Source organism: Catharus ustulatus, chromosome 33 (assembly GCF_009819885.2).
Source record: "Catharus ustulatus isolate bCatUst1 chromosome 33, bCatUst1.pri.v2, whole genome shotgun sequence".
In the NCBI taxonomy this organism is placed as follows: domain Eukaryota; kingdom Metazoa; phylum Chordata; class Aves; order Passeriformes; family Turdidae; genus Catharus; species Catharus ustulatus.
The window spans coordinates 38,875-63,680 of record NC_046253.1 but is presented as its reverse complement, the minus strand read 5'-3'; the positions used below and the strand labels follow the sequence as shown (position 1 = coordinate 63,680).

Below are 24,806 nucleotides of genomic sequence, written 5' to 3'. Positions count from 1 at the left end.
TTTGGGGAGGGAAAGTCAGTGGGGACCCCATCACCCCAAAAACTGGGGTATGTGAGACCCCCCCAGGACCCCACCCAGGGGTCTGGGGGAGGCATTTGGATGGTGGAGACCCTCCCATACCGAAAGGGGACCCCCAGACTGCGGTGGTGTGATGGAGACCCCCACCAGAAAAACAATCCACGCCCCCAGGAGCCCCCAAATAAATGGAGCCCCCCAAAAATCTGCACAAGCCCCCACGGCCGTTCTGGGCTGAAACCCCCCGGAGAGGGAGGGAATTTCCCCTGCCCCCAAAGGAAGGGGGGTCATGGGGGATTTTGGGGGGGGCTCCAACATTCCAGCGCTGTGGGGGGTGTGGGCCTGGCACAAAGTAGAGGAAAAAAAAGCCTAAAAATAGCAAAACATCCCGATTCTGGCCCAAAAAAAGACACGGAGGGTGGGGGGGAATCTTCCCTTCCCCATCCCAGGGAAATTCCACGGCCCCCCAAATTCCTGGGGAGGGGGCGGGGAAGCAATGAGTTTGTTCACGAGAATTTGGGAAGAAGGCTGAGAGGGCAGGTTGTGGGGAAAGGGGGGTATCTGGAGTGGTGGCTGGAGGTTGGGAAAATGGGGAGGTCCCGTGGGATTTGTGGGGGGAATCCTTCTGGATTTTTGGGGTTCCTGTCCAGGAGATGCCTCTAAAGGAATCTGGGGATGGCTCTGGGGGATCCCTGTGGGTTTGGGGTGGGTCTGTGTGGATCTGGGGCGCTCCCGTGGCTCCGGGGTCCCTACTCCTTGAGGAAGAAGTGCATCTTGTCCGCGATGAGTTTGCGCTCGGGGTCGAGGCGCTTGAGCAGCTGGGCCAGGGCGTTGACGGTGGCGTCGCTGCTCAGCCCCGTGCGCTTGGTCTGGAACTTCTTGAGCAGGTCCTTGGTGGTCATCGGCTTGCGGGACAGGTACCGGCGCACGGCCTCCTCGGTCAGCTGCACCTCCCTGCGGGGCCGGGGGGTCAGCAGGGCCAGGGGGGGTCAGCGGGGCCAGGGGGGTCAGCAGGGCCGGGGTCCCACAAGCCCTGAAGCCCCCAGACTCACCCGCTGCTCGGGGTCGATTTCCCGGAGTGGGGCTGGGGCGTGGATTTGCCAGAGGGGGGCCCTGGCTCCGTCTTCAGCCGCTTCTGGGGAGGGGGCTCCGACCCCCCTGGGGCTGCCCGGCGGCCTGGGGGAGATAAGAAGGGAAGGGGCTCTTTGGGGGGTGCCCAGGAGGGAGCTGGGAATCGCCCCCGCTCCACAGTGTCCTGTGACCCCACCCCAAGTGTCCCCCAGCCCCTCAAAACTTCATTCCGAGACCCCTCAACACCCCCCCGACACTCCTGGACCCCCTCCAAAACCCCTCCCTGCAACCCCAGCTTTGTCCCAGACCTCCCAACATTCCCCCCCAAGCCCCTGAACCCCCCTCCCCAAATTCCCCAGCAGCCCCACCTTGCTCCAGCCTGGCAGCCGCAGCCCGGAGGGTCCCCCCAGTGCCCCCCGAGTCCGTGGGGGTCCCGGGCCGGGAGCCCCCCCTGGAGCTGCTCCCTGAGGCCCTGCGCTCCCGCTTGGGGGGGGTTTTCTTCTTCTGAGCGAGGAGAGAAACAGGGAGGGGTCAGGGGGTGTCCAGTTGCACCCCCAGAGGCTCCCTGGAGGGGTGGGATCCCGGGACCCCCCCTCACCGCCATGAACAGCGCCGAGGACGTCTCGCTGTCGATGTCGCTCTCCTCCGATGTCTGCGACTCATCGCTGCTTTCTGGGGGTTGGTCACTTCATAAACCCGAATTTGTGGGGGTTTCCCCCAGTTCCTGCTGGGGGGGTTGTTGAGGGAGGTCTTACCCCTCTTTTTCTTCTTCTCCTGGGGGGTGGGGGTCGCTTTTCCCTCCTCTTCCTCCTCCTTCTCCTCTGCCTTCTCCTCCTCGCTCTCCTCACTGCTCTCGCTCGCCTCATCGATGCCTTTGTGGGGGAGAACCCTCAGGATCTGGGACTCCCAAAATCCCCCCAGTTCCCCCTCAGAACCAGGAGGGGGGGGGTCCCAACCCCCCTCCCCAGCCCCACCTTTCGGGCCTTCCTCCTCCTCCTTGGGCGCTTTGGCTTTGCCGGTCTCTTCCTCACCGGAGCTGCTGCAGGACCGAGGGGGAGGGGGAGGTCAGGAGGGGCTGGGGGGATTTGGGGGTCCCAGGGAGGATTCCAGCATCCCTGGGGTGCTTTGGGGGGGACACTTTTGGTGGCCAGTGTGGCTGAGGGCATCACAGGGACCCCCATGCTCGCCCCCTCAGGGGCCACAGAACACCCCAAAATCCTCCCAAGTTCCCCCCAGGAGAGCCACAAGCCCTCACCGTGGTCCCTAAAATCCTCCCAGGAACCCTCAAATCTCCCCAGGAACTCCCAAAATTCCTCCCCAGTCTCCCCCCAACCCTTCCAGGGACCCCAGCACGCCCCCAGTCCCACCTGGAGCCATCGGACATGTAATCCACCTCCTGGCCCTCAAAGTCGCCGTCGTCGCTGTCCTCAAGGGCTTCGTCCTCAGAGCCCTTCCTGCCCTTCCTCTTCTTCTTCCTCGGCCGCCCCCCGGCCGCCTTTGGCCTCGCTGCCTTCTCCCCTGGCAATGCCGGGTGTTTGGGGGGATTTCAGGGGCGTTTGGGGGGATTTCAGGGGGATTTGGGGAGGATTCTGCGGCTTTGGGGCATTCAAGGTGTGATTCTGGGAGGATCTGGAAAGCTTTGGGGGGTTTAGAGAGGATTTGTGGGCTTTAGGGAGGATTTGGGTGGGGTTTTTGGGGCTTCTCTCCTCACCCCTGGCTTGGCTTTTCTTGGAACAGGAGAACTTTGGGTGGATTTAGGGGGATTTTGGAGAGATGTGAGGAGGATTCTGCGGGATTTTGGGATTTCCCCTCTCACCCTCAGCCTCGCTGCCCTCGCTCTCCTCCGAGCTGAGCTCCAGATCCTCCTCCAGGTCATGGATCCGGAGCCCTCCACCCTTGCCTGGGGCCTTCCTCCCCTTGTCCTTGTCCTCCTCCTCCTCGTCCTGGTCCCGCAGGCGCCGCTGCTGCATGATGCTGAAGTGGTTCAGCACCTTGTTCCTCCTGGGGGAGGGGAGGGGGCTCAGCAGGGCTGGGAGGGGCTGGGGTGTGTGCCAGGTCACCTGGGGAGGCTTTGAGGGCACCCAAGAGTGGATTTAGGGGGCCAGGGAGGGGTCTTGGGGGGTCTTCAAAGGGATTTGGGGATCTGGGAGAATATTTGGGGGGAATTTCAGCAGCCTTGGACGGGATTTGCAGGGGCTCTGAAGGGCCTGGGGGGAAGCTGAGTGGGCTCTGAGGGGATTTGGGAAAGTCTTGGAAAGGATTGTGGGGGGGGGTTCAGGGGGTCTAGAAGAGGATCTGGGGGGCTGGGAGAGAATCTGGGGGGCTGGGAGAGGATTTAGGGGGCTGGGAGAGGATTCTGAATGTCTGGGAGGGGATTTTGGGTCTCCCCCATGGATTTTGGGGCCCCCCCAGGCTCGGGGATCACCTCTCCCACTCCTCCTCGGCCTCCTCGGCTGTCAGGGTGCGGTGCCGGGCCAGGGGGGTGAAGTTGTACCAGTTCCTGACCGGGAAGGCCTCGAAGGCGCCGTCGGGGCACTGGGTGAACACGTAGTAGGAGGCGTTCTCCGTGACGCCGCCCTTCTTCACCCCCCGGAACCTGCGAGAGGGGGATCAGCACCCCAAAACACCCCAAAACACCCCACAACTCCTGCAAGAGCGGGATCAGCACCCCAAAACACCCCCCAGAACCTGCGAGAGCGGGATCAGCACCCCAAAACACCCAAAAACACCCCACAACTCCTGCAAGAGCGGGATCAGCACCCCAAAACACCCCACAACTCCTGCAAGAGCGGGATCAGCACCCCAAAACACCCCACAATTCCCTGAAATCCTGCAAGAGGGGGATCAGCACCCCAAAACACCCCCCAGAACCTGCAAGAGAGGGATCAGCACCCCAAAACACCCCACAGAACCTGCAAGAGCGGGATCAGCACCCCAAAACACCCCACAATTCCCCAAACTCCAGCACCCCAGAACACCCCACAATTCCCCAAACTCCTGCAAGAGCGGGATCAGCACCCCAAAACACCCCCCAGAACCTGCAAGAGAGGGATCAGCACCCCAAAACACCCCACAGAACCTGCAAGAGCGGGATCAGCACCCCAAAACACCCCACAATTCCCCAAACTCCAGCACCCCAGAACACCCCACAATTCCCCAAACTCCTGCAAGAGCGGGATCAGCACCCCAAAACACCCCACAGAACCTGCAAGAGCGGGATCAGCACCCCAAAACACCCCCCAGAACCGGCAAGAGGGGGATCAGCACCCCAAAACACCCCACAACTCCTGCAAGAGGGGGATCAGCACCCCAAAACACCCCAAAACACCCCACAACTCCTGCAAGAGCGGGATCAGCACCCCAAAACACCCCACAACTCCTGCAAGAGGGGGATCAGCACCCCAAAACACCCCAAAACACCCCACAACTCCTGCAAGAGGGGGATCAGCATCCCAAAACACGCCCCAGAACCTGCAAGAGGGGCATCAGCACCCCAAAACACCCCAGAACTCCTGCAAGACAGGGATCAGCACCCCAAAACACCCCACAGAACCTGCAAGAGCGGGATCAGCACCCCAAAACACCCCACAGAACCTGCAAGAGGGGGATCAGCACCCCAAAACACCCCACAACTCCTGCAAGAGCGGGATCAGCACCCCAAAACACCCCACAAGTCCTGCAAGAGGGGGATCAGCACCCCAAAACACCCCACAGAACCTGCAAGAGCGGGATCAGCACCCCAAAACACCCCACAGAACCTGCAAGAGCGGGATCAGCACCCCAAAACACCCCACAGAACCTGCAAGAGCGGGATCAGCACCCCAAAACACCCCACAGAACCTGCAAGAGGGGGATCAGCACCCCAAAACACCCCACAACTCCTGCAAGAGGGGGATCAGCACCCCAAAACACCCCACAACTCCTGCAAGAGGGGGATCAGCACCCCAAAACACCCCACAGAACCTGCAAGAGCAGGATCAGCACCCCAAAACACCCCACAGAACCTGCAAGAGCGGGATCAGCACCCCAAAACACCCCCCAGAACCTGCAAGAGCGGGATCAGCACCCCAAAACACCCCCTGGAACCTGCAAGAGCGGGATCAGCACCCCAAAACACCCCCTGGAACCTGCAAGAGCGGGATCAGCACCCCAAAACACCCCACAGAACCTGCAAGAGGGGGATCAGCACCCCAAAACACCCCACAGAACCTGCAAGAGGGGGATCAGCACCCCAAAACACCCCCCAGAACCTGCAAGAGCGGGATCAGCACCCCAAAACACCCCACAATTCCCTGAACTCCTGCAAGAGGGGGATCAGCACCCCAAAACACCCCCAGAACCTGCAAGAGGCGGATCAGCACCCCAAAACACCCCACAATTCCCCCAGAACCTGCTAGATGGGGATCAGCACCCCAAAACACCCCACAATTCCCCAAACTCCAGCACCCCAAAACACCCCACAATTCCCTGGAATCCTACAACAGGGGGATCAGCATCCCAAAACACCCCACAATTCCCCCAGACTCCTGCAAGAGGGGGATCAGCACCCCAAAACACCCCACAATTCCCTGAAATCCTACAACAGGGGGATCAGCACCCTAAAACACCCCACAATTCCCCCGAACTGCTCTTCTCACCTGATTCCCTTTTCCATCCCATCCCGATCCCGTTCCCTTTCCCACCCCAAACCCCAAACCCCGCTCCCCTCTCACTTCCTGCCGGTTTTCCCGTTGACTCTCAGCAGCCAGGGCTGGTCCTCAGCCCGGAATTCCTTCAGCACGATCCCGTATTTCTTCCTCCGCGCCTCCTCGCGCAGCTTGCGGTGGAACTCGCTGCCGGCGCCGGACTCGGGCAGCTCCTCCTCGGCGTAGATGCGCTTGTTGCTCATGTCCCGCTCCATGCGCGCCTGCGGGCGGGGCAGGGTGGGTCCCGATCCCCAGATCCCCCGGACAGGGATTGATGCAGACCCCAGACCCCAAACGCCCCCTCACCTGTGCCCAGGTGCTCAGGGTCACTCTGTCGGCGCTGTTGAAGGCCATGATGTTGTAGCGTTTTGGGGTGTTCCTGGCGGGGACAAAAAGACCCCTCAGAGTCCCGCTGACAATCCCAGCGACGCCCCCAGACCCGCCCTGAGCCCCTCCGGCCCCTCCAAACCATCTGAGACCGCTCCCAAACTTGCCCTGACAGCCCCAAACCCCCTCAAACCTCCCACACCTCACACCCCTGAATTCCCCTCCGCCGAGATGCTCAAAACAACACCCCAGCCCCCAAGACCCCCCTAAAGCAGCGGAGAACTCCCCAAATCTGAGGCCCCCAAATCCCCTAAATCTCTTCGAGCCCCCTATTTTCCCCCGGGTATCCCCAAACCATCCTCGAGCCCCCCCAATCCCCCAAACGCCCCGCAGACCCCCACTCACTTGGGCACCCTGACCACGTACTCGGTGACCACCTGGGAGCTGCTGCCCTGCGGGATAAGGGGGGTTTGGGGGAGTCCCCGAGGATGCCTGGGGGTCCCACAGGCACTTGGGGAGGCCCTGGGGGTCCCCAGGAGGTTTTTTGAGGGGTTAAGGGTTTAGGGTGAAAAGTTTAGGATCTCGGAGCGGGGGGCAGGGGTCACCCAGGGGGTTCCTGAGGAGTTTGAGGCAGGCCGGGGAGGGTTTTTGGGAGCCTCCCTCACTCACCAGTGCGGCCATCACGGGAGTGAGAGTGGGGCGCACCCCCAGATCCGGCTCAGGGGGAATCCTGGACGGGAAGCAGAGGGCGAGTCAGGGCCTGGGGACCCCAGAGCTGGGACTCCTCCAAAGCGGGAATCCCGGAACACATTTCCAGGGATCCCCAGGACCCCCCAGCCCGCCCCGGGCCCCGCCGCCCTCACCGCCTCCGGCCCCGGCTCCCGCCGGAAATCAGCGGCACGTGACCGGAAACCGCGCCACGGCACGCGACCCCACGTGACCGCCAGGTCTGCCGATGCGTCACCATGGCAACCGCGGAGGCCCGGGCCCCAAAACCCGCAGTTCTCAATTCTAATCGCTTTTTGCGCCCCAAACTCCACAGATTTCATTTCAAATCACCGATTTCACCCCACACCCCGCAGTTCTCAATTCTAGTCACTTTTTGCGCCCCAAACTCCACAGATTTCATTTCAAATCACCGATTTCACCCCAAACCCCGCAGTTCTCAATTCTAATCACTTTTTGCGCCCCAAACTCCGCAGATTTCACTTCAAATCACCGATTTTCACCCCAAACCCCGCAGATTTCATCCCCGAAGCACCTTTTTCATTCCAGCATTCCCTCCAAGACACTTTTTTTAATCCCCAAGCCCCCTCTAATTCCCCCCATAATGGGGTTTTCCCGCTTTTCATCAAAAAGCCAGAGTGGTTTTTATTCCGTTTATTTGTGAAGTTAAAAACAAGCGGTAAAAAGTAAAAACTTTCAGCCTTCGGTGGTCGGAGTTTTCCAGATGCTCTGGAACGACACGGACACGGCGGGGGGGGGGGCGGCCGGGGGGACTCGGGGACCCCCGGGGGGGATCCGGGGAGGATTTGGGGACCCCCAGGGGGTTTGGGGAGGGCTTCGGGGGTCCCCAAAGGGGAGTTGGGGGCCCTTGGGTGAGTCCTGGGCTCCCCGGGGGGCGTCTGGGGGTCCCCACGAGGGGATGGGGGGGTTTGGGGAGGGGGTTTGGGGTTCCCCAGGTGATTGGGGGTCCCGGGGGGATTTTCGGGTCCCCAGGGGTGTGTGGGGGGTCCCCAGAAGCTCCCAGGAATGTTCGAGCGGCTCTGGGGGGGAATTGGGGGGGGAAAGGGGGCGGGGGAATTGGGGCAGACCCCCCTCCAGGGGGGTTTTGGGGGGTCGTGGGGGGCCGCTCGCCCCATCCGGCCGCGGCCGCTCGCCCAAAACAAAAGGGGGTCACAGACGAGGGGGCACGATGGGGTCACTGAGCCTGTGGGGGGGAAGCAGGGTGGGTGCAGGGAACCCCAGAGCCCCCGGGGGGGATTCTGGGGGGTCCCTGGGGGGTTTTGGGGTTCTGGGGGGGGGGGTCAGATTGTGCAGTCCCAGACCCTCCCCCTGGAGCTGGGGTGTGCAGCGGCCCCGGGGGTTTCCAGGGGGTTCTGGGGGTCCCGGGGGAGCCGTACCTGCTGTCCCTGCTGCGCGGGGGGGGGCGCGGGCCCAGCCCCCCCGGGGGTCTGCCCGTAGTACGCCGCTTGCTGCCGGTAGTACTCGGCCCAGGCCGCGCTGTAGTCGGGCTGGGGGCCGGGGGGGGCCCCGGGACCGCCCCCCGAGGCCACCTGTGCTGCTGTGGGGACACGGGGGGGCGGTCAGGGTACGGGGGGACATCCCCGAGCTCCCCGGGTGGGATTTCTGGGGGGGTTTACCTTGTTTCTTGTAATATTCCTCCCAGGCCTTGGTGTAATCCTGCTGCGGGGGGGCCCCTGGCTGCTGCGGCTGCTGGCCTGGGGGGGCACGGGGGGGTCAGGGGGGCTTTGGGGGCTCCCCAGCGGGGTCACAGGGCACAGAAGGGGGGGTCTGGGGTCCCCAGGAGCTGTCTGGAGGGTCCCTTTGGGGGGGTTTGTGCCTTCTGGGGGAGTTTTGGGGAGCCAGGAGCTGCTGGGGAACCCCTGCAGTCCCCTCCCTCCAGAGGCACGGGGGGGGGTCCAAGCAGATTCTGGGGAGTCCCAGGGGGGCTTGGGGGGCTCCTGGACCGACCCCCCCCCCGCCCAGTTTTCCCCTCCGAATTCGGGGCGCTCACCTAGTTTCTTGTAGTACTCCTCCCAGGCCTTGGTGTAGTCGGCCTGGCCGGTGGGGGGGGGCTGGGGGGGCTCCCCCTGCACGGGGGGCGCGGCGGGCGGGGGCTGCGCCGGCACCGGCCCGGGGGGCTGCTGGTAGTAGTGCGAGTAGTAGGCGGCCCAGGCCGCGTTGGGGTCCGGGGCGGGCGCCTTGCCTGGGGGGGGCCCCAAACCCACGGTGTCAGCCGGGGGGGGCCCCAAATCCGGCGGGGGGGCAGCCCCAAGTTTGGGACTCCCCCCCCACCAAACACAGGGGGCTCCCGAGTCGAGGGTGGGATCTGGCTCTGCCATCCTGGCACGGGGAGCCCCCAAACCCCAAAAGAACCAGGGTGAGGTGGGGGCGGCCCTGAGGTCAGCGGAGGAGCCCCAAACTCAGGGAGCCCCCATAACCCAAGGGGTCACAGCCTGGGGTCTGACATTGTCCCAAAATCACACCGGGGGGGCCCAAAAATTCCAGTGTGAGTCACGGGAGACCCCCAGAAGAGGGAGGGAGCCCTAAATTCTGTGACCCCCCCTCAACATCCCAGAGCACTCCCAGAACCAAGGCGCCACATCCCACCCACCGTTGGTGTGTACCCCCACTCTGCCCCCCCCAAACCCCCAAAACCCAGCTGGTGAGCCCCAGGGAGGTTCCCCAAACCCCTGGGACCCCCCAAAACGCAGCCCCCCCAGCCCCAAGTGCCGAGGAGCCGCGGTACTCACTGGGGTCGTGGGGGGCTGGCGGCTGCCACTGGGGGTACGTGTTGCCCCAGCCCTGGGGGGGGTACTGGTGGGGGGGAGGCCCCCCCGGGCTGCGGAAAAGGGGGGTCAGGGAGGCCGGATTTCGGGGATACCCCGAGAACCTGCCCCCAGAAAGGGCGGTACTCACTGCGGGGGCGCTCCGGGGGGACCCTGGTTGAAGGGTCCAGGGTTGAAGGGGCCCATGGGGCCAGCGGGGCCGGGGGGACCCCCTGGGCCAGGACCGGGGCCAACGGGGCACAGCGGGCCCTGGGGGGGAAAAACGGGGCTCAGGGGAGGTTTGGGGGGAGCCCCGCAGGGTTCTGGGGTCCCTCAGTGGGATTTGGGGCTGGGGGGAGGTTTGGGCAGCCCGGCAGCACCACACGCTCCCCACCAGACGAGTTTCAGGATTTTCTGGGGATTTGGGGGAGTTCTGGGCTCCCCTGGAAATTCTTTTGGGGTGCCCCCACCTCAATCTTCTCCTCGATGAGCTGCTTGGCGTGGTCGATCTGCTGGGGGGTCCCGCGGATCACGAACAGTTTGAAGTTGGGGTCCCCGTTGGGGGGGAGCTGCCGCGAGATCTCCACGAACGCCCCCGTCTGCTGGTTGATGGCCTTGACGTTCTCCCCCCCTGCACCCCAACACCCCCGGGGTCAGACAGGACGCCCCAAAACTCCCCAAGCTCCCCAGGAGCCCCCAGTACTCCCTGGGACCAGCAAACCCTCCTGGGACCCCCCAAAACCTTCCCCGGAGAACACTGAAACCCTCCCAGGACCCCCAAACCCTCCCAGGACCCCCAAACTCTTCTCAGGACCCCCAAACCGTTCCCAGGACCCCCAAACTCTTCCCAGGACCCCCAACTCCCTCTGGGAAACCCCAAACCCCAACGTGTAGACCCCTGACTTGCCCCCCAACGAGCACCCCCTCTATAAAGGAGGAGAAGGGGTTTTTGGGTGGTGGGGATGAATTCAAGGGGGTCTTACGGGTGGTTTGTGGTGGGGCTTATGATTCCTTGCAGGAATTTGGGGGTCCAGGAGAGAACTAGGGGGATCTAGGGGGTTTTGGGGAGTCTAGGAAGGGATTTCCAGTGTATTTGTGGGCATTTGGGGATGAATTTTGGGATGAACTTGGGAGGTGCAGGGGAGGGATGGGGGGTCCCAGGGGTTGACCCCCCCTCACCTCTGCCGATGACCAGCCCGCACTTGTGGGTGGGGATGGAGAAGGTCATCTCTCCCCCGGGGGGGCCCCAGCTGCCCTGACCCCGGCCCCGGCCGCGCCCCCCTGGCGGCAGCCCCGGCCCGGGGGGTCCCGGGGGGCCGCTCTGCAGGGAGAGAGAGTCAGGGGTGGGCACGGCCCCCAAAACAGGGGGGACACACCCCGAGAAACATCCCTGCCCCAAAACAGCTCCTGACCCCTCCCAAAACAGAGCCCCAAATCCACTCCTGACCTTCCCCCAGAACAGCTCCTGTCAGCCCCACAAGGTGCAGCCCCCTCCCCAAATACCCGCAGGCTCTGCAGCAGGCCGCTGATGATCCCCCTCCCCAAATACCCGCAGGCTCTGCAGCAGGCCGCTGATGATCCCCCCTCCCCAAATACCCGCAGGCTCTGCAGCAGGTCACTGATGATCCCCCCTCCCCAAATACCCGCAGGCTCTGCAGCAGGCCGCTGATGATCCCCCCTCCCCAAATACCCGCAGGCTCTGCAGCAGGTCCCTGATGATCCCCCCTCCCCAAACACCCGCAGGCTCTGCAGCAGGTCGCTAATCCCCCCTCCCCAAATACCCGCAGGCTCTGCAGTAGGTCACTGACAATCCCCCCTCCCCAAATACCCGCAGGCTCTGCAGCAGGTCGTTGATGATCCCCCCTCCCCAAATACCCGCAGGCTCTGCAGCAGGTTACTGATCCCCCCTCCCCAAATACCCGCAGGCTCTGCAGCAGGTCGCTAATCCCCCCTCCCCAAATACCCGCAGGCTCTGCAGCAGGTCACTGATCCCCCCTCCCCAAATACCCGCAGGCTCTGCAGCAGGTCGTTGATGATCCTGGCCGCGTGCTCGCAGCGCTCGGGGGGTCCCATGATGTGGGCGATTTTCTCCGGCCCCGTCCCATCATCTGTGGGGTTTGGGGGGGGTCACAGGGGGGTCCCCGCACCCCTGGGTCAATGGGGAGGGGTCTTTCTTGGGGCGGGAAGGGGCTCCCCGAACCTTGCTTGAACTGGATCCGCACCCCGGCGTCATTCTGGATCTTTTTGATCATCTCCCCGCTGCGGCCGATGACGACCCCGACCGAGTGTCGCGGCACCGGCACCTGGGGGAGGGTGGGGGATCTGAGGGTCTGCACCCCCTCGGGAAAAAGTGGTTGGGGTGGAGAAGGGTTTGGCGTTTCTTTTTTTTTGAGTGAAAAATGGGGGGTTTTGGATAAAGGAATGTGAGTTTTAGGGTGAAAATGACAATTTTTGCCTTGAAACTGGGATTTTTCATGCTGAAGAATGAGATTGTTTGACTGAAACGGAAGTGTTTTTATTGGAAAACTGGATTTTTAAAAATTCAAAAGTAAAGACTGGTTTTTGACTGAAAGTTAAAACCTTCCAGAATGGAAAATGGGATTTCTTTGAAAAATATGTGTTTGGGAATGAAGAACAATGAATTTGTTCTGGAAAACATCATTTTTTTAGCGTGAGAAAATGGGGGCTTGGGTTGGCATTTCTGTGTGAAAACTCACACAAAAACTGAGGGGGGGAAAGGGGATGCCTGGGGTGAAACATGGGGTGGTTTGGTTGGAGAAATGGGGTTTTTCGGGGTGAAACGTTGAGATTTTGGGAGGAAAGATGGGATTTTTCAGTGCCAAAAGGGGATGCTGGGGCACACTCACGTCGATGCCCCCGCCCAGGCGGGCGCCGTAGTCCGAGCGGTCCCCGAAGCCGCCCTGGTCACGCTCCCGAAGGATGTCCAGCACCATCTCACAGGCTTGCTGGGGACGGGGGGGTTTGGGGGGGGTCAGTTTGGGGTCATTTCAGGTGAGTTTGGGTCATTTCAAGGTGGGTGTTGGGTACCTCTCACTCACCTGCACCTTGTAGGGCTCCCCGATGATCCGCAGGGGTTTGTCCACGTTGGTGTTTTGGGAACCGTCTTGGATCAGGATCATCTTCACCCCCGCCCGTTCCTGGGGGGGCACCGGGACCCCTCAGCGCTGAACCCCCCCCATCAAACCCCCCCAGGGCACTTTTGGGGTTCCTGGAGCTGCCGAATGCTCCTCCCCCCTTCCCAATCCCATCTGAGACCGCCAAACTCCCCCCGGTGACTCCAAAACCCTCCCGGATCTCCCCAAGCCCCACCACGAGGGATTTCTGGGGGCACCTGGAGCTGCTTGATGGTCTCCCCACCCTTCCCGATGACCAATCCCGCTTTTCCGGCCGGGATCATCAGCTCCTGGACGGTTCCGTTCTGGCCGTTGGTGGCGTCGGGGAAGGGTCCCGGGGGGCCCCCCCGGCCCCGGGACACGATGTCGTCCAGCAGCGCCTTCGCCTTCCTGGGGAGGGGTTGGGGCATCACTGGGGGGATTTGGGGAGGTTTCGGGGACGTTTGGGAGGGTTTTGGAGTCACATGGGGGCGGTGAGAGGGTCATCTGGGGGTTTAGGAGAGACTTGGAGGGGTTTGGGGAGCCTGGGTGGGATTTGGGGGCTCCCTGGGGGGATTTGAGAGGTCACCGAGGGGGTGTGGGGGAGACCCAGGGGGTGGTTGGGGTTCCTGGCGAGACTTTGGGGGTCTTGGGGTGGGTCTGAGGGTCCCTAAGGGGTCCCAGGAGGCATTTTGGGTCCCCAAGGGTTATTCTGGGGTCCCTAAGGGGGTTCTGGGGGGGTTTCAGGGTTCCCAGGGGTGTTTCAGCATCCCCAGGGTATTTTCAGGTCACTCACTGCACGGACTCCGGGGACCCCGTCAGGGACACGCTGCGCTCCGGTAACCCGCCGCTGTCTGGGGGGGCACGGGGGGGTCAGCGGGGTCCTCCCGCCTTGGGGGGAGCCTGGGGGTTGGCCCCCATAATCTGGGGGGCCCAGGAGGGTTTTGGGGCCTCAGCCCCCCGTACCTGGGGAGATCTGCACTTTGCACCCCGAATCCTGCTGGATCTTGTTGATCTGCTCCCCCCCGCGTCCGATGACTGCATGGGGAGGACAGAGGGGTTTGGGGATGTCCCCAAAGCTCCCCACACGGTCCCCGAGCCCCTGGGACCACCAAAGCTCCCCCAGACTCACTGAGGCCGACCATCCCGTCAGGGACCCGGTACTCCTCCGTCACCGTCGTCCTGGGGGGCACCAAGGGGTCATGGGGACCCCAAAACACCCCATGAGCACCCCAAAATCCCCCAGGACCCACCAGCACCCCCCTAACTGCCCAAGGATGTTGTAAAACCACCCCAAGACCCCGCAACACTCGCTGAAACCTCCAACTCCCCCTCCCCAGGACCCCTCAAACCTCCCTCCAAAACCTTCAGCACTCCCCTAAAAAACCCTCAAATCCCGTTGACCTCCCCAAGAACCACCCCCCTCCTTCCTGGCCCGTAACAAACTCCCCCCAGGAACCCCCAAGAGAACCCCTTCCACCCCAAACACCCCCCAGAGCCCGTGGGCCCCCATACCTGGGTGGGGGGTGGATGGGCCCCATCGGTGCCGGCAGCGCTGGGGGGGGAACCTGACCTGTCTTTTGGGGTCCCCCCGATTTGGGGAGGGCCCCAACATCCCCCCAAGACCTCCCAACTTCCCCCCATCCCCCAACCCCAAACCTCTCCCAGCCCCCAAACCCCTCCAGAATCCCCCAAGGCACCCCATGGAGACCCCTGAAACCTGGAGACCCCAGAACTGCCCCAGGACCCCCAATCTCCCCTTGGACTCTCCTCAAGCCTCCCCCAGGACCTCCTGAAACCCCTCCAGGACCCCCCTTTGGCCACCCCAGACAACCCTGGGACCCCCAAACACCCCTTGGGGACCCCCAAGCTGCCCCTGGGACCCCTCACATCTCTCCCGGACATTCCACAGCACCCCCCTCCTGGGGACCCCGGTGCTCCAGGAGTGCCCCCCTCCCCGAGCCCCCCCAGCCCACCCTGGGGACCCCCAAACCCCACTCACCTTCCCCCTGTGCTGCCAGTTTCTTGCTCTCAGGCTGGTCTGAGGAGGGGTGAACGACGCCGTGTTAGGGACCCCTCAATTGTCCCCCCAAGGTTTTGGGAGCCCCCCTGCGGTCTGGGGGGTTCTCCCCAGGTTTGGGGGTCCCGTGGCCGTCTTACCGCCATCCTCCAGCTGCCGTTTCTGCCCCCCAAAGCCCCCGAAGTCGGGGGGCGGGGGGTTGTTGTTGGGCACCGGCGGCGCTGCGTCCCCCCCGATCTTGGCTGCAATCTGGGGGGGCAGGGAAGGGGGTCACCGCAAAACTCGGGGGCCTCAAGGCCCCACAGAGCCTCAAATCCCACCATGGACTCCTGAAATCCGTCCCCACGGGACCCCCAAAGAGCCCAGAGCCCCCCGAACGCACACAGGGGGTACCAAACACTCCAAGGCGCCCCCAAACCCCGACTGACCACCCTGAAAAATGATCCCCCCAAACTCACGCCGAGGCTCCCCAAACGCCCCAAGGACCACCCAAACCTCTCAGGGAGCCCCCCAAACCACCCAGGAGCCCCCAAAGTCCTGCAGGTGCTCCCCGAGACCCCCCCAGGGACAATCAGCCCCCCCCTGAGAACTCGCAGGGAACTCCCAAAAATGCCCGGTGGGGCCACCCCAAAGTAAAGACTCCCCCACCACCACAGCACGAGCAGGAGCCCCCCAAAATCTCCCAGAAGGGGTGATCAAACACCGAGAAACCTCCTGAAAACGCCCCCACGAGACCGGGACCCGCCAGAGCCCATCCCAAAGCCATGACTGAGCCCCCCAGGACCCTCCGAAACCTCTCTCTGAACCCCCAAATCTCTTCACGCCGAACCCCCAAATCTCTTCACGCCGAACCCCCAAATCTCTTCACATCGTCCTGGGCTCCCCAAAGCTCCCGCCAAGACTCCCAGATTTTGGGACCCGCTCGGAATCGCGCCCGGAGCGCCGCCAGCAGCGGCCAATTGCGAGAGTCGGGGGCAGCGGAGCACCTCCGAACCACCTCGCCGTTAACCGGGCTGTTAATTACGGTAATTACCGTAACTGCGGCGCCAAAGCGGGCGCGAGAGCCGGGGACACCCCGGGGCTTGTGGGGAATTACGGTAAAGTGCCGTAACTACCGTAATTACAGCGCGCGCAGCTCCCGGAACCGGGGGAAAACACCCGGGAGGGATGCGGGGCTCCGCCGTGGCGGGGGGGGGCGGCGGGACCGGGGGGGAACGCGCGGGGGGGGGTCCCGGGGGCGGGGCCACCTCCCCTCCCACGACCCCCAGGGGGGCGGGGCCTTACCGGGAACGTGGGGGCGGGGCCGCGGCGCCCCAGGGGGGGTCGCGGGGGGTCCCCGACCCCTCCCGCCGCTTCCCGCCGCCCCGCCGCGCCCCTCACCTGCCGCGCGCGCTGCACCGCGTCGGCGAACGCGTCCTTGCGCCCCGTCCCGCCGCCGCCGCCGCCACCGCCGCCGCCCCCCGGGCCCCCCCCGGGCCCGGCCGAGGGGGGGGCGGCGGGGGCGGCCCCGGGCTGGGGGGGCGGGGGCGGCGCGGGGCCGAACTCGGACATGGCGGAGGCGGCGACGGGCACGGGCCGCGCTCGCCTCGGGCCGCGCGGGGCACGCTGGGAGCGCGGCGGAAGGCCCGCCCCCACCGGCGCTAGGCGACCAATCGCCGCGCCGGAGCGCCCTGAGTGACGGATTTTTCGGCCACTCAGCGGCTGCAGGCAGCACGCAGCGGCCAATGGGAGAAGGGAAGGCGCCGGCGCGCAGCGATTGAGGCCTGTTGGCGTGAGTGGCAGCGGGGCGGGCCAATGGGAGCGCGTCGATTGGCCGCCGTGCGTGGGCGGGACTGCGGGGTGCGCAGCCAATCGCGCTGCGCGCCGCGCCAAGGCAGCCCCGCGAGACGTCGCGATTGGTCTAGGAAGCGGAAATCACGGAAACGGCGGGGCGAGGAGGGAATGACGTTGGCTACGACCAATAGCTTGCCGCGCGCTTCCCTCCCACCCACGATGCACAGTGATTGGAGGATGCGGTAGACTGACAGCGAGCCCAGCCAATGGAGCACAGGCAGAGGGAGGGGCGGAACTCTGTTAGACTGACAGGCGCGGGAATCAATCGACGGCGGGAAAGGAGGAGGCCAATCACAGCCGGGGTCGGGGGTAGGGCGGGCTGCTCATTGCGCCCAGCCAATGGCGTGCGTCTCTGCGCGCGCTGCGTCCAATGAGCATCCAGCAGCAGTTTTGGAGGGAAACGGTGACCAATCAGCAGGGGCGGCGGGGGCGGGGACAAGGCTCTGTGCTCCGGCCAATCGCGGGCCTGGCGGGTTCCCCGCGCCCCGCCCCCGCGCTCCCAGCCCCTCCCAGTCCCTCCCAGTTCCCTCAGTCCGGTACTCGGGGATCAATAAATAAAACTTTATTGCCAAGGGCAGGCGTCCGGTCCCCTCAGCCCCGCCCGATTCCCAGGGCCTCAATCTGGGCGAAATTCACAGTATTTTGGTAAAAAAACCCCAGACTTGTACAGGTGTCACTCAGCACACCTGGACAGCCGTGAACAAGCATGGACAGCACTGCATAGGTAAGTCCAGGTGTGTCTGCACCTGTGTCTGCATAGGTATGTCCAGGTGTGTCTGCATAGGTATGTCCGGGTGTGCACAGCCATGTCCAGGTGTGCACAGGTGTGCATGGGTGTGTCTGCACCTGTGTCCAGGTGTGCACAGATGTGTCCAGGTGTGTCTGGGCATTGACAGGTGTTCCCAGGTGTGCCTGTACTCGTGTCTGGGTGTGCACAGCTATTCCCAGCTGTGTCCAGGTGCATCCAGATGTCTGCCCACGTGCGTCCACACGCACACAGCTGCTCCCAGGTGTGGCCGCCCCCAGCCCGGCTCTCAGGCCTGCAGCCCCCCCACCCCAGGGGGCTCTGGGGGGGTCTTGGCTCCCCAGATCCTCAGGGCTCGTCGTCCTCTGATGTCAGCGGCCGCTGTGGGAGGGAAGGGGGAGTCAGTGATGGGGGGCCCTGAACCCCTCCTGCCTCAGAGCCCCCCTCAACCAGGGGTCCCCTATACCTGCCCCCCCATCCAGGCTGTCCCAGAGCCTCCCCCCGCCCCCCTTTCACTCACCAGGGGGTCCCCGAGCCCCCCCCCATCAAGGGGGTCCGCGGGCCCTTTCCGGAAGGTGGCATTGGTGAAGCTGATGCTCTTGGTGTTGCGACGGTGCCATCCCTGCCACAGCGCCCTTGCTGCCACCCCCAGGCACAGCACCAGCCCTAGGAGGCATGAGGGGGTGGGTCATGGGGGGGTCTCCAAATCCGGGACACCCCCTCAAAGTGACTTCACCCCCAAAATCGCCCCCCCCCCAACGGCCGGACCCCAATGCGACCAACCCCGGAGCCCCCTGGTGGCCACAGGCGGGAACTGCAGGATGGAATGGGGACCCCTCTCTTTGGGACCCCCCCAAGTTTGGGGCCCCCACTTTGGGACCCCCCCCCCCCAACTTTGAGGCCCCCACTTTGGGACCCCGCCCATCCCGGCTCCTCCCGAATTCCGCCTCCACCCCATTCTGGGCCTCCACCCCACCATTTCTGGCACCCCTGTTTTGAATCTCCCCCCGCCCCCCCACCTTTGGACTCTCATTCTGCCCCCCTCTCAGCCACTGCCCCACCCTCCCTTTGGGCGCCCCAAGCCCCCGAATTTCGACCCCGGCCTCCCCCCAGCCAGGCCCGTACCGAGTGGCAGCAGGACCCCAAGTGCTGTCACTCCTGGCCGGGCCCCCCCAGGTCCCCCCGTCTGGCCGAGGGCACCTGTGGGGACAGGAGTGGTCAGCGTGTGTCCAGTGGGTGTGGTCGATGGGTGTGGCCGGTGGGCGTGGTCGGGAGCAGCGCCGTTACCTCTCGAGGCATTTCCCTCCCTGCTGAAGTTCCGGGGGAGGAGCTCAGGGGTCCCGGGGGGCTCTGGGGAGATGTAGGGAGAGTCACCTGGGCAAAGGTGAACCCGGGGAGGGGTTTGGGGGAGTTTCGGGGTGTCTCAGGGGAGCTGGGGGTGACCTCACGGTGACCTGTGGGACACCTGTGTCCGGAGGGGTCTGGGGGGTTCAGGGGGGTCTCGGGGCTTACCTGTGACACAGGTGTGTCCGTCAGTGTCCAGGTGCTCCCCGTCTGGGCAGGCGCATCTGAACCGGGGGGAGCCGGGGCCGCGGGCAGGGGAGGGGAGGCACAGGAAGGAGCAGAGACCTCCGGGACCCTCACAGAGGTTGGGGCCTGGGGGCACCGCACAGATGAGGGGGGGTCCCCGGGGGAATTTGGGGCTACCGGGGGTCCCAGGGGTGTTTTGGGGGTTTTACCTGCCGGCTGCCTCCCCGGATGCAGAACCACAACGGCCTCGGGGCTGAAGAGCTCCTGGGCCACCACCTGGGGCGTGGGGGAGCCCCCCTGGAGCCGTGCGGCCACCAGGGAGCCCTGGTGGGGGTCGGTCCAGAAGGCCCAGTCCTGGGGGGTGACATGGGGACAGTCAGAGGGACACGAGGGGGATACTGAGTGGTCCTGGGGGACACTGAGTGGTCCTGAGGGACACAGGGAAGGTCAAGGGGGACAGGGACAGGAGGGGCCGTGGGTGGCACGCTGGGGGAGGTCTGGGGGTCTCACCTGGAAGACAGCGAGGCCAAAGGGCTGCGCCAGGTGCTGGGGGTCCCTCAGGTGCGTCCGGCGGCCGCTCCCATCCAGGGCCACGCTGGACACGGTGTGGAGGCGGCCATCGGTCCAGTACAGGCGCTGGGAGGACTGGTCTGTGGGGCACGGAGGGGTCAGAGGGGCATTGGGGGTCTGGGAGAACGTGGGGGACACGTTTGGGGACAGGTGTGGGACCCTCACCCAGGGCCAGCCCCTGGGGCCGCTCCATGTCCTCGGTCACCAGGAGTTTGGGGGGGGCTCCATCCTGGGCCCCCTGGGCGATGTGGGGGCGGGATCCCCAGTCCGACCAGTACAGGTACCTGGGGGACACCAGTGTCACCAGTGCCACTGGTGTCTCCTGTTCCCCCCATGCTCCCCTGTCCATCCCATTCTGTGTCACCATCACTGCCCCAATCCCCCTGTCCCGCCCTGTCCCCTGTCACCCCCGTGTCCCTCCCCCTGTCCCCCCATGTCTGCCCTCACCCCCGTGTCCCTCCCCACATCCCCCCTGCCCCCACATCCCCTGTCCCCTCCGTGTCCCCCCTCACCCCCGTGTCCCTCCCCCTGTCCCCTCCGTGTCCCCCCTCACCCCCGTGTCCCTCCCCACGTCCCCCTGTCCCCTCCGTGTCCCCCCTCACCCCCGTGTCCCTCCCCCTGTCCCCCCATGTCCCCCCTCACCCCCGTGTCCCTCCCCACGTCCCCCCTGTCCCCTCCGTGTCCCCCCTCACCCCCGTGTCCCTCCCCCTGTCCCCCCTGTCCCCCCATGTCCCCCCTCACCCCCGTGTCCCTCCCCACATCCCCCCTGCCCCCACATCCCCTGTCCCCTCCGTGTCCCCTCTCACCCCCGTGTCCCTCCCCACGTCCCCCCTGTCCCCCCATGTCCCCCCTCACCCCCGTGTCCCTCCCCCTGTCCCCCCTGTCCCCTCCGTGTCCCTCCTCACCCCCGTGTCCTTCCCCCTGTCCCCTCCGTGTCCCCCGTACCCGTTCAGCGGGTCCACGACCACTCCCCAGGGCCGTGCGTCGGGGTCCCGGTGCAGGGTCCGGTGGCGCGTCCCCGAGCGGTCACTGACGGCCACGCGGCCGGAGCCGGGCTCGGTCCAGTACAGGAGCCGGTGGATCCAGTCCAGGGCGATCCCAGCTGGGGACCCCGGCCCTGGGACCACCCCCAGGGGCACCGCTGGGCCCGGGGCCAGGGGGGCTCTGCGGGGCACTGGGGTCAGTGGGGGGAACTGGGGGGGTCCTTGGGGGGAGTTGGGGGTTAGGTTTGATGGAGACTGGGGGAGGATTGGGGTCCTGCTGGGACATGGGAGGGTCACTGGGGGGTCCTGGGAAGCCCCAGAGGGCTCCTTACCTGTAGATGAGCCCCTCGCTGGGGTCCCCCCAGAACAGAGACCCCTCCTCGACGCCAATGTCCAGTGCAGCCACGTGCTTGAGGGACCTCTGCAGGGTTTGGGGTTCGGGGCCCCCCAGCGCCAGCACCTCGTGCCTGGTGCTCACCAGGAGGGTCCCGGGGGGGCCTGGGGGGAGCATGGCAGTCACCACCTGGCAGGGAGCCCCCCAGCCCCCCAAAACACTCAAAATCCCCACACGGCCCCTGAAACCCTTGACACTCTCAAACCCTCTGGACCCCCAAATTCCCCTTGACCTCCACTCAGGAACCCCCTGGTCCACCACCCCTCTGACCCCCAACCCCTCTGAGACCCTCCAAAATTCCCCCAGGACCCCCATTTCCCTCTTAAAGACCCCAACACCTCCCCTGGGGCAGATTTGGGGGTGTCAGGGTTCTCCTGTGGTGTCCCAGTGGGGGTTGGGGTATTTTGGGGTATTTTGAGGGGCCCAGGGAGGATGCTCAGGTATTTGGGGGATGTCACCCACTGTGGCACGTCCGGTTGTCGGGGTTCAGGCTGAATCCAGGGGGGCACAGACACTCGAAGCCCACTCGCAGGTCCCGGCAGCCGTGGGAGCAGCCCCCGTTCCCCGCCAGGCACTCATTGACCCCTGGGAGGCACGAGGGGAGTCAGACACCCCAAAATGCCCCCCGAAAGTGGTGGATACCCCCAGAGTCCCAGGGAGGAGGAGCTGGGGTGGGGGGGGTGTGTACAAGCGGGGGCTGGGGGCTCAGGGAGGTTTTGGGATGGTCTGAGGGGTCTTGAGGGGTTTTAGAGTGTTTGGGGTTGGGAGTATTGGGGGGATTTGATTTTTCTGGGGGTTTCCAGGGAATTGCAGGGGGCGTGGGGGGGTTTGGGCTGCTCAGGGTGGGGGGGTGTTAGAAGGTTCTGGGAGGGGACTGGGGGGTTTTGGGGGTCTCACGGGGCGGTTTTGGGGCCCCTCCTCACCACACTCCTTGAGCGGCTCGTCGGACCAGTCGCGACAGTGGCGCTGCCCGTCGCAGACCTGCGCTGTCGCGATACACTCGCCCGAGCGGCAGCGGAACCGGTGCGGGGGGGAACACGACGGTGCTGCGGGGGCGTTCAGAGACTGAGATCGCTGTGAAACATCCCCAAAACTCCCCCCCAAGGTCCCTTAAATACCCCCCGGACCTCCCCCACATCCTCTCAAAACCCCCTCGCACGGCCCCAACCACCCCTAAACCTGCCCCAAAACTCTCCCTAAACCTCCCCAAGCCCTTCCAGACCCCCTCAAGTCCCCCAAACGGCCTCGAACCTCGCTCAAAATCCCCTCAAACCTCTGCAGATCCCCCGAGACCCTCCTTCGACCCCCCCCCAGACTCCTCTGAGCCCCCTCAAACACCCCCAAACCCCGCCAGACCGCCTCAACCACCCCCTTCCCCAGCGCCTCCTCCCCATACCGTCGGGACACTCCTCCTCGTCGTCACCATCGCGACAGTCGGGGGTCCCGTCACAGGCCCGGGCCCCGGGGATGCAGCGCCCGTCGCGACAGCGGAGCTGCCCGGAGGGGCACGGGGGGGCCGTGCCTGGGGGGACGCGGGGGCGTCAGCGGGGCAGCGACCCCCGCGGACGTCCCAAACTGTCCCAGCCCCCTCCAGTGCCCTCCCAGTCCATCCCAGTGCCCTCCCAGTCCCTCCCATCGCACGCACCACACCCCTCCTCGTCGGAGCCGTCGCGACAGTCGGGGGTCCCGTCGCAGCGCCACCGCCTGTGGACGCACTCGCCGGACCCGCAGGGGAACTGCAGGGAGGGGCAGGGGCGGGGGGGCGGGGGGGTTCCGCAATTCTCTTCATCGTTCCCATCGCGACAGTCGGGATCGCCGTCGCAGCGCCAGAGCCACGCGATGCAGCTCCCGTCGCGACAGGTGAAGAAGGAGGGGTCGCAGGGCCACGACGGGGGCGGGGAGGGGCAGCCCAGCTCGTCCTCGCCGTCGGGACAGTCGCGGTCCCCGTCGCAGGCGAAGGATCGCGATAGGCACGATCCGTCTCCGCAGCGCAGCTGGTCCGAGGCGCACGGCGAGGGCGCTGGGGACGGGAGAGAACCGAGTCAGGGACCCGCAAAACAGCCTTAAAAAGAGCACAAAACACCCCCAGGAGCCCCCAAAATACCGCCAGGAAGACAAAATGTCCCCTGGGACCTCTGACCTCCCCCAGGTCCCCATTCCCCCACCCAGGTTCCCCCCCAAACCCCCCAGAGACCCTCACAGCTTCCCCCGTTCCGCAAGGACCCCCAAACATCCTCAGGGACCCTCCAAACCCTCCCAGAACTCGGGGGCCCAAGCGGGAAAAGTTCCAGCCCGGAGTGAGGCAGGGGGGTGTTAATCCGGGGGGGGTGTCCCATTTTTATTTTAATTTTCTGGCTTCCAGTCCCATTTCGTGGGGTCTTGTCCCGTTTTGGAAGGTTTGAGCCCCATTTAGGCGTGTTTTAGCGCCACTTTAAGGGTTCCGCTCCAACACTGAGAGTTCCGATCCCATTTTGGAGTTTGACCCCACTTTGGGGGCGTTCTGATCCCATTTGCGGACGCTCCGGTCACATTTTCGGCGAGCTTTAGTCCCGTTTTTTGGGTCCCGATCATATTTTTGGGGCTCCCGGTCCCATTTCGGAGGGTCCTGGTCCCATTTTTGTCTGTTTTGGTCCCATTTTTGTCTGGTTTAGCCCCATTTTGGAGGGTCCCAACTTCCTCCCCGGCCCCACCCGGGCGCGCCCTCCCCGCGCGCCGCGCTCTGATTGGCTGGACAGGCCCCGCCCCTGCGGGTGGCCAGTCTGGGCTCAGCCAATGGGAGCCGCGTCCGTCGCGGGGCGGGCCGGGCCTCGCGCGCTGATAGGTCAAGCTCGGTCCGGGGGGCGGGGCCTCCCCGCCCGTGGGGCGGGGCGTGACACGTGGGGGGGCCCGGAGGGGCTTCAGGGGTCTTGGGGCCCCACGAGGAGGTCACGGGCGAGCCCCGAAACCGACCCTGCCCCGGCTTCCCCACCCGTGGGACACCCCCGTGAGGGCGGGGAGGGCGTCCCGGCTTCGGTGGGAACAAATAGCGCGCCGGGGGACGACCCCCGGTGTCCCCCAAGTCCCTCCCGGTTTCCTTCACCCCCTTCCCAACCCTCTCCGTGATTCCCGGTGCCCTCCCCCGCCCCCAAAGTGGGTCTGGGCTTGGGGGGGATCCCCCACCTGTGGTCGGTGTCGCCGTCACCGTCGCCGCTCCCAGTAGGAGCAGGAGAATCCCAGTGTTTCCAGAGCTCGTCCCGGTGCTTCCCGGTCTACGCCCGGTGGTCCCAGATCCGCTCCCGGCTGTTCCCGCTCTTATCCCGGTGCTGCCGGGTCCCATGCCGGTGTTTCCGTTGGCTCTGGGCTCTGTCTTGGGCTCTATCCCGGTTTTCCAATCGGGGTTCGTCTCCTGGAGCTGCCCGGGAGCGGAGCCGGGGCTTGGAGGGATCCGAGCGCTCTGTGCCGATCCCGGTACCGGTCAGTCCCGGAGTTGATCCCAGTGCCTGTGCTAGCCGCGGTGCCGATCCCGGTACCGGTCAGTCCCGGAGTTGATCCCAGTGCCTGTGCTAGCCGCGGTGCCGATCCCGGTACCGGTCAGTCCCGGAGTTGATCCCAGTGCCTGTGCTAGCCCCGGTGCCGATCCCGGTACCGGTCAGTCCCGGAGTTGATCCCAGTGCCTGTGCTAGCCCCGGTGCTGACCCCGGTCCGTCCTGGCGTTCCCGGCGGCGCCGCCCGTGGCCGCGGGTCCCGTCGAGCCCCATTTAACGGGCGGGGGAGGAGCTCGGGGCGTTCAAAAAGGTGGAGGGTGGGGCGGGAAAACCGGGAATGAGGGAGGGAAAATGCAGGATCGGGGTAGACGATCGCATGGGGCAGGGAAACCAGGAGGGAGGGAGGAAAACCAGGAAAAAGACAGGAAATCCGTGAGGGAAGGAGGGGAAAGCAGGAAGGAGAAAGGGCGCGGCGCGGGGGTCCATTCTCCCTTCCAAAAGCCGCTTTTGAAGTGTTTTCCCTCTTTTCACATGGGATTAATCGTAGATTTTCTACTGGAGGTGA

The 24,806-nt window shown here is 65.0% G+C and overlaps 3 protein-coding genes across 6 annotated transcripts; all 3 read right to left on the bottom strand.

The window, feature by feature from the left end:
* Positions 1-346: 346 nt before the first annotated feature.
* Positions 347-7,077, bottom strand: GTF2F1 (general transcription factor IIF subunit 1). 2 transcript variants are annotated; one of them, XM_033083793.2, is made up of 14 exons: positions 6,962-7,077; positions 6,768-6,828; positions 6,504-6,550; positions 6,078-6,150; positions 5,799-5,992; positions 3,512-3,682; positions 2,903-3,087; positions 2,454-2,604; positions 2,061-2,125; positions 1,842-1,958; positions 1,685-1,758; positions 1,455-1,590; positions 1,068-1,191; positions 347-969 (listed from the first exon to the last, which is right to left on the bottom strand). In XM_033083793.2, the coding sequence occupies exons 1-14, from the start codon at positions 7,063-7,065 to the stop codon at positions 765-767; spliced, it is 1,707 nt and encodes a 568-aa protein (XP_032939684.2). In that variant the 5' UTR covers positions 7,066-7,077; the 3' UTR covers positions 347-764. The 2 variants fall into 2 exon arrangements, with proteins under 2 accessions (XP_032939684.2, XP_032939685.2); XM_033083794.2 differs by having other exon boundaries at positions 2,061-2,122.
* A 386-nt stretch (positions 7,078-7,463) lies between these two features.
* LOC117009574 (KH-type splicing regulatory protein) lies at positions 7,464-16,195 on the bottom strand (the record flags this gene model as incomplete). The annotated part of the gene is made up of 20 exons (XM_033083827.1): positions 7,464-8,028; positions 8,222-8,382; positions 8,462-8,539; positions 8,836-9,027; positions 9,575-9,663; positions 9,741-9,859; positions 10,060-10,220; positions 10,769-10,910; positions 11,597-11,697; positions 11,790-11,892; positions 12,457-12,555; positions 12,649-12,747; positions 12,942-13,113; positions 13,499-13,556; positions 13,669-13,740; positions 13,835-13,884; positions 14,218-14,257; positions 14,705-14,743; positions 14,863-14,971; positions 16,103-16,195. Coding segments are annotated over 20 exons (1,986 nt in total), but the record flags the coding sequence as incomplete, so codon positions are not given.
* Positions 16,196-17,102: 907 nt separating this feature from the next.
* Positions 17,103-24,485, bottom strand: LOC117009589 (low-density lipoprotein receptor-like). 3 transcript variants are annotated; one of them, XM_033083852.1, is made up of 15 exons: positions 23,937-24,485; positions 22,423-22,797; positions 22,174-22,299; positions 21,701-21,823; positions 21,240-21,362; positions 20,716-20,881; positions 20,346-20,564; positions 19,566-19,684; positions 19,341-19,480; positions 19,040-19,184; positions 18,813-18,956; positions 18,588-18,650; positions 18,426-18,500; positions 17,821-17,966; positions 17,103-17,681 (listed from the first exon to the last, which is right to left on the bottom strand). In XM_033083852.1, the coding sequence occupies exons 1-15, from the start codon at positions 24,091-24,093 to the stop codon at positions 17,649-17,651; spliced, it is 2,154 nt and encodes a 717-aa protein (XP_032939743.1). In that variant the 5' UTR covers positions 24,094-24,485; the 3' UTR covers positions 17,103-17,648. The 3 variants fall into 3 exon arrangements, with proteins under 3 accessions (XP_032939743.1, XP_032939742.1, XP_032939744.1); XM_033083851.1 differs by having other exon boundaries at positions 18,426-18,650; XM_033083853.1 differs by lacking the exon at positions 18,588-18,650.
* Between the last annotated feature and the right edge of the window lie 321 nt (positions 24,486-24,806).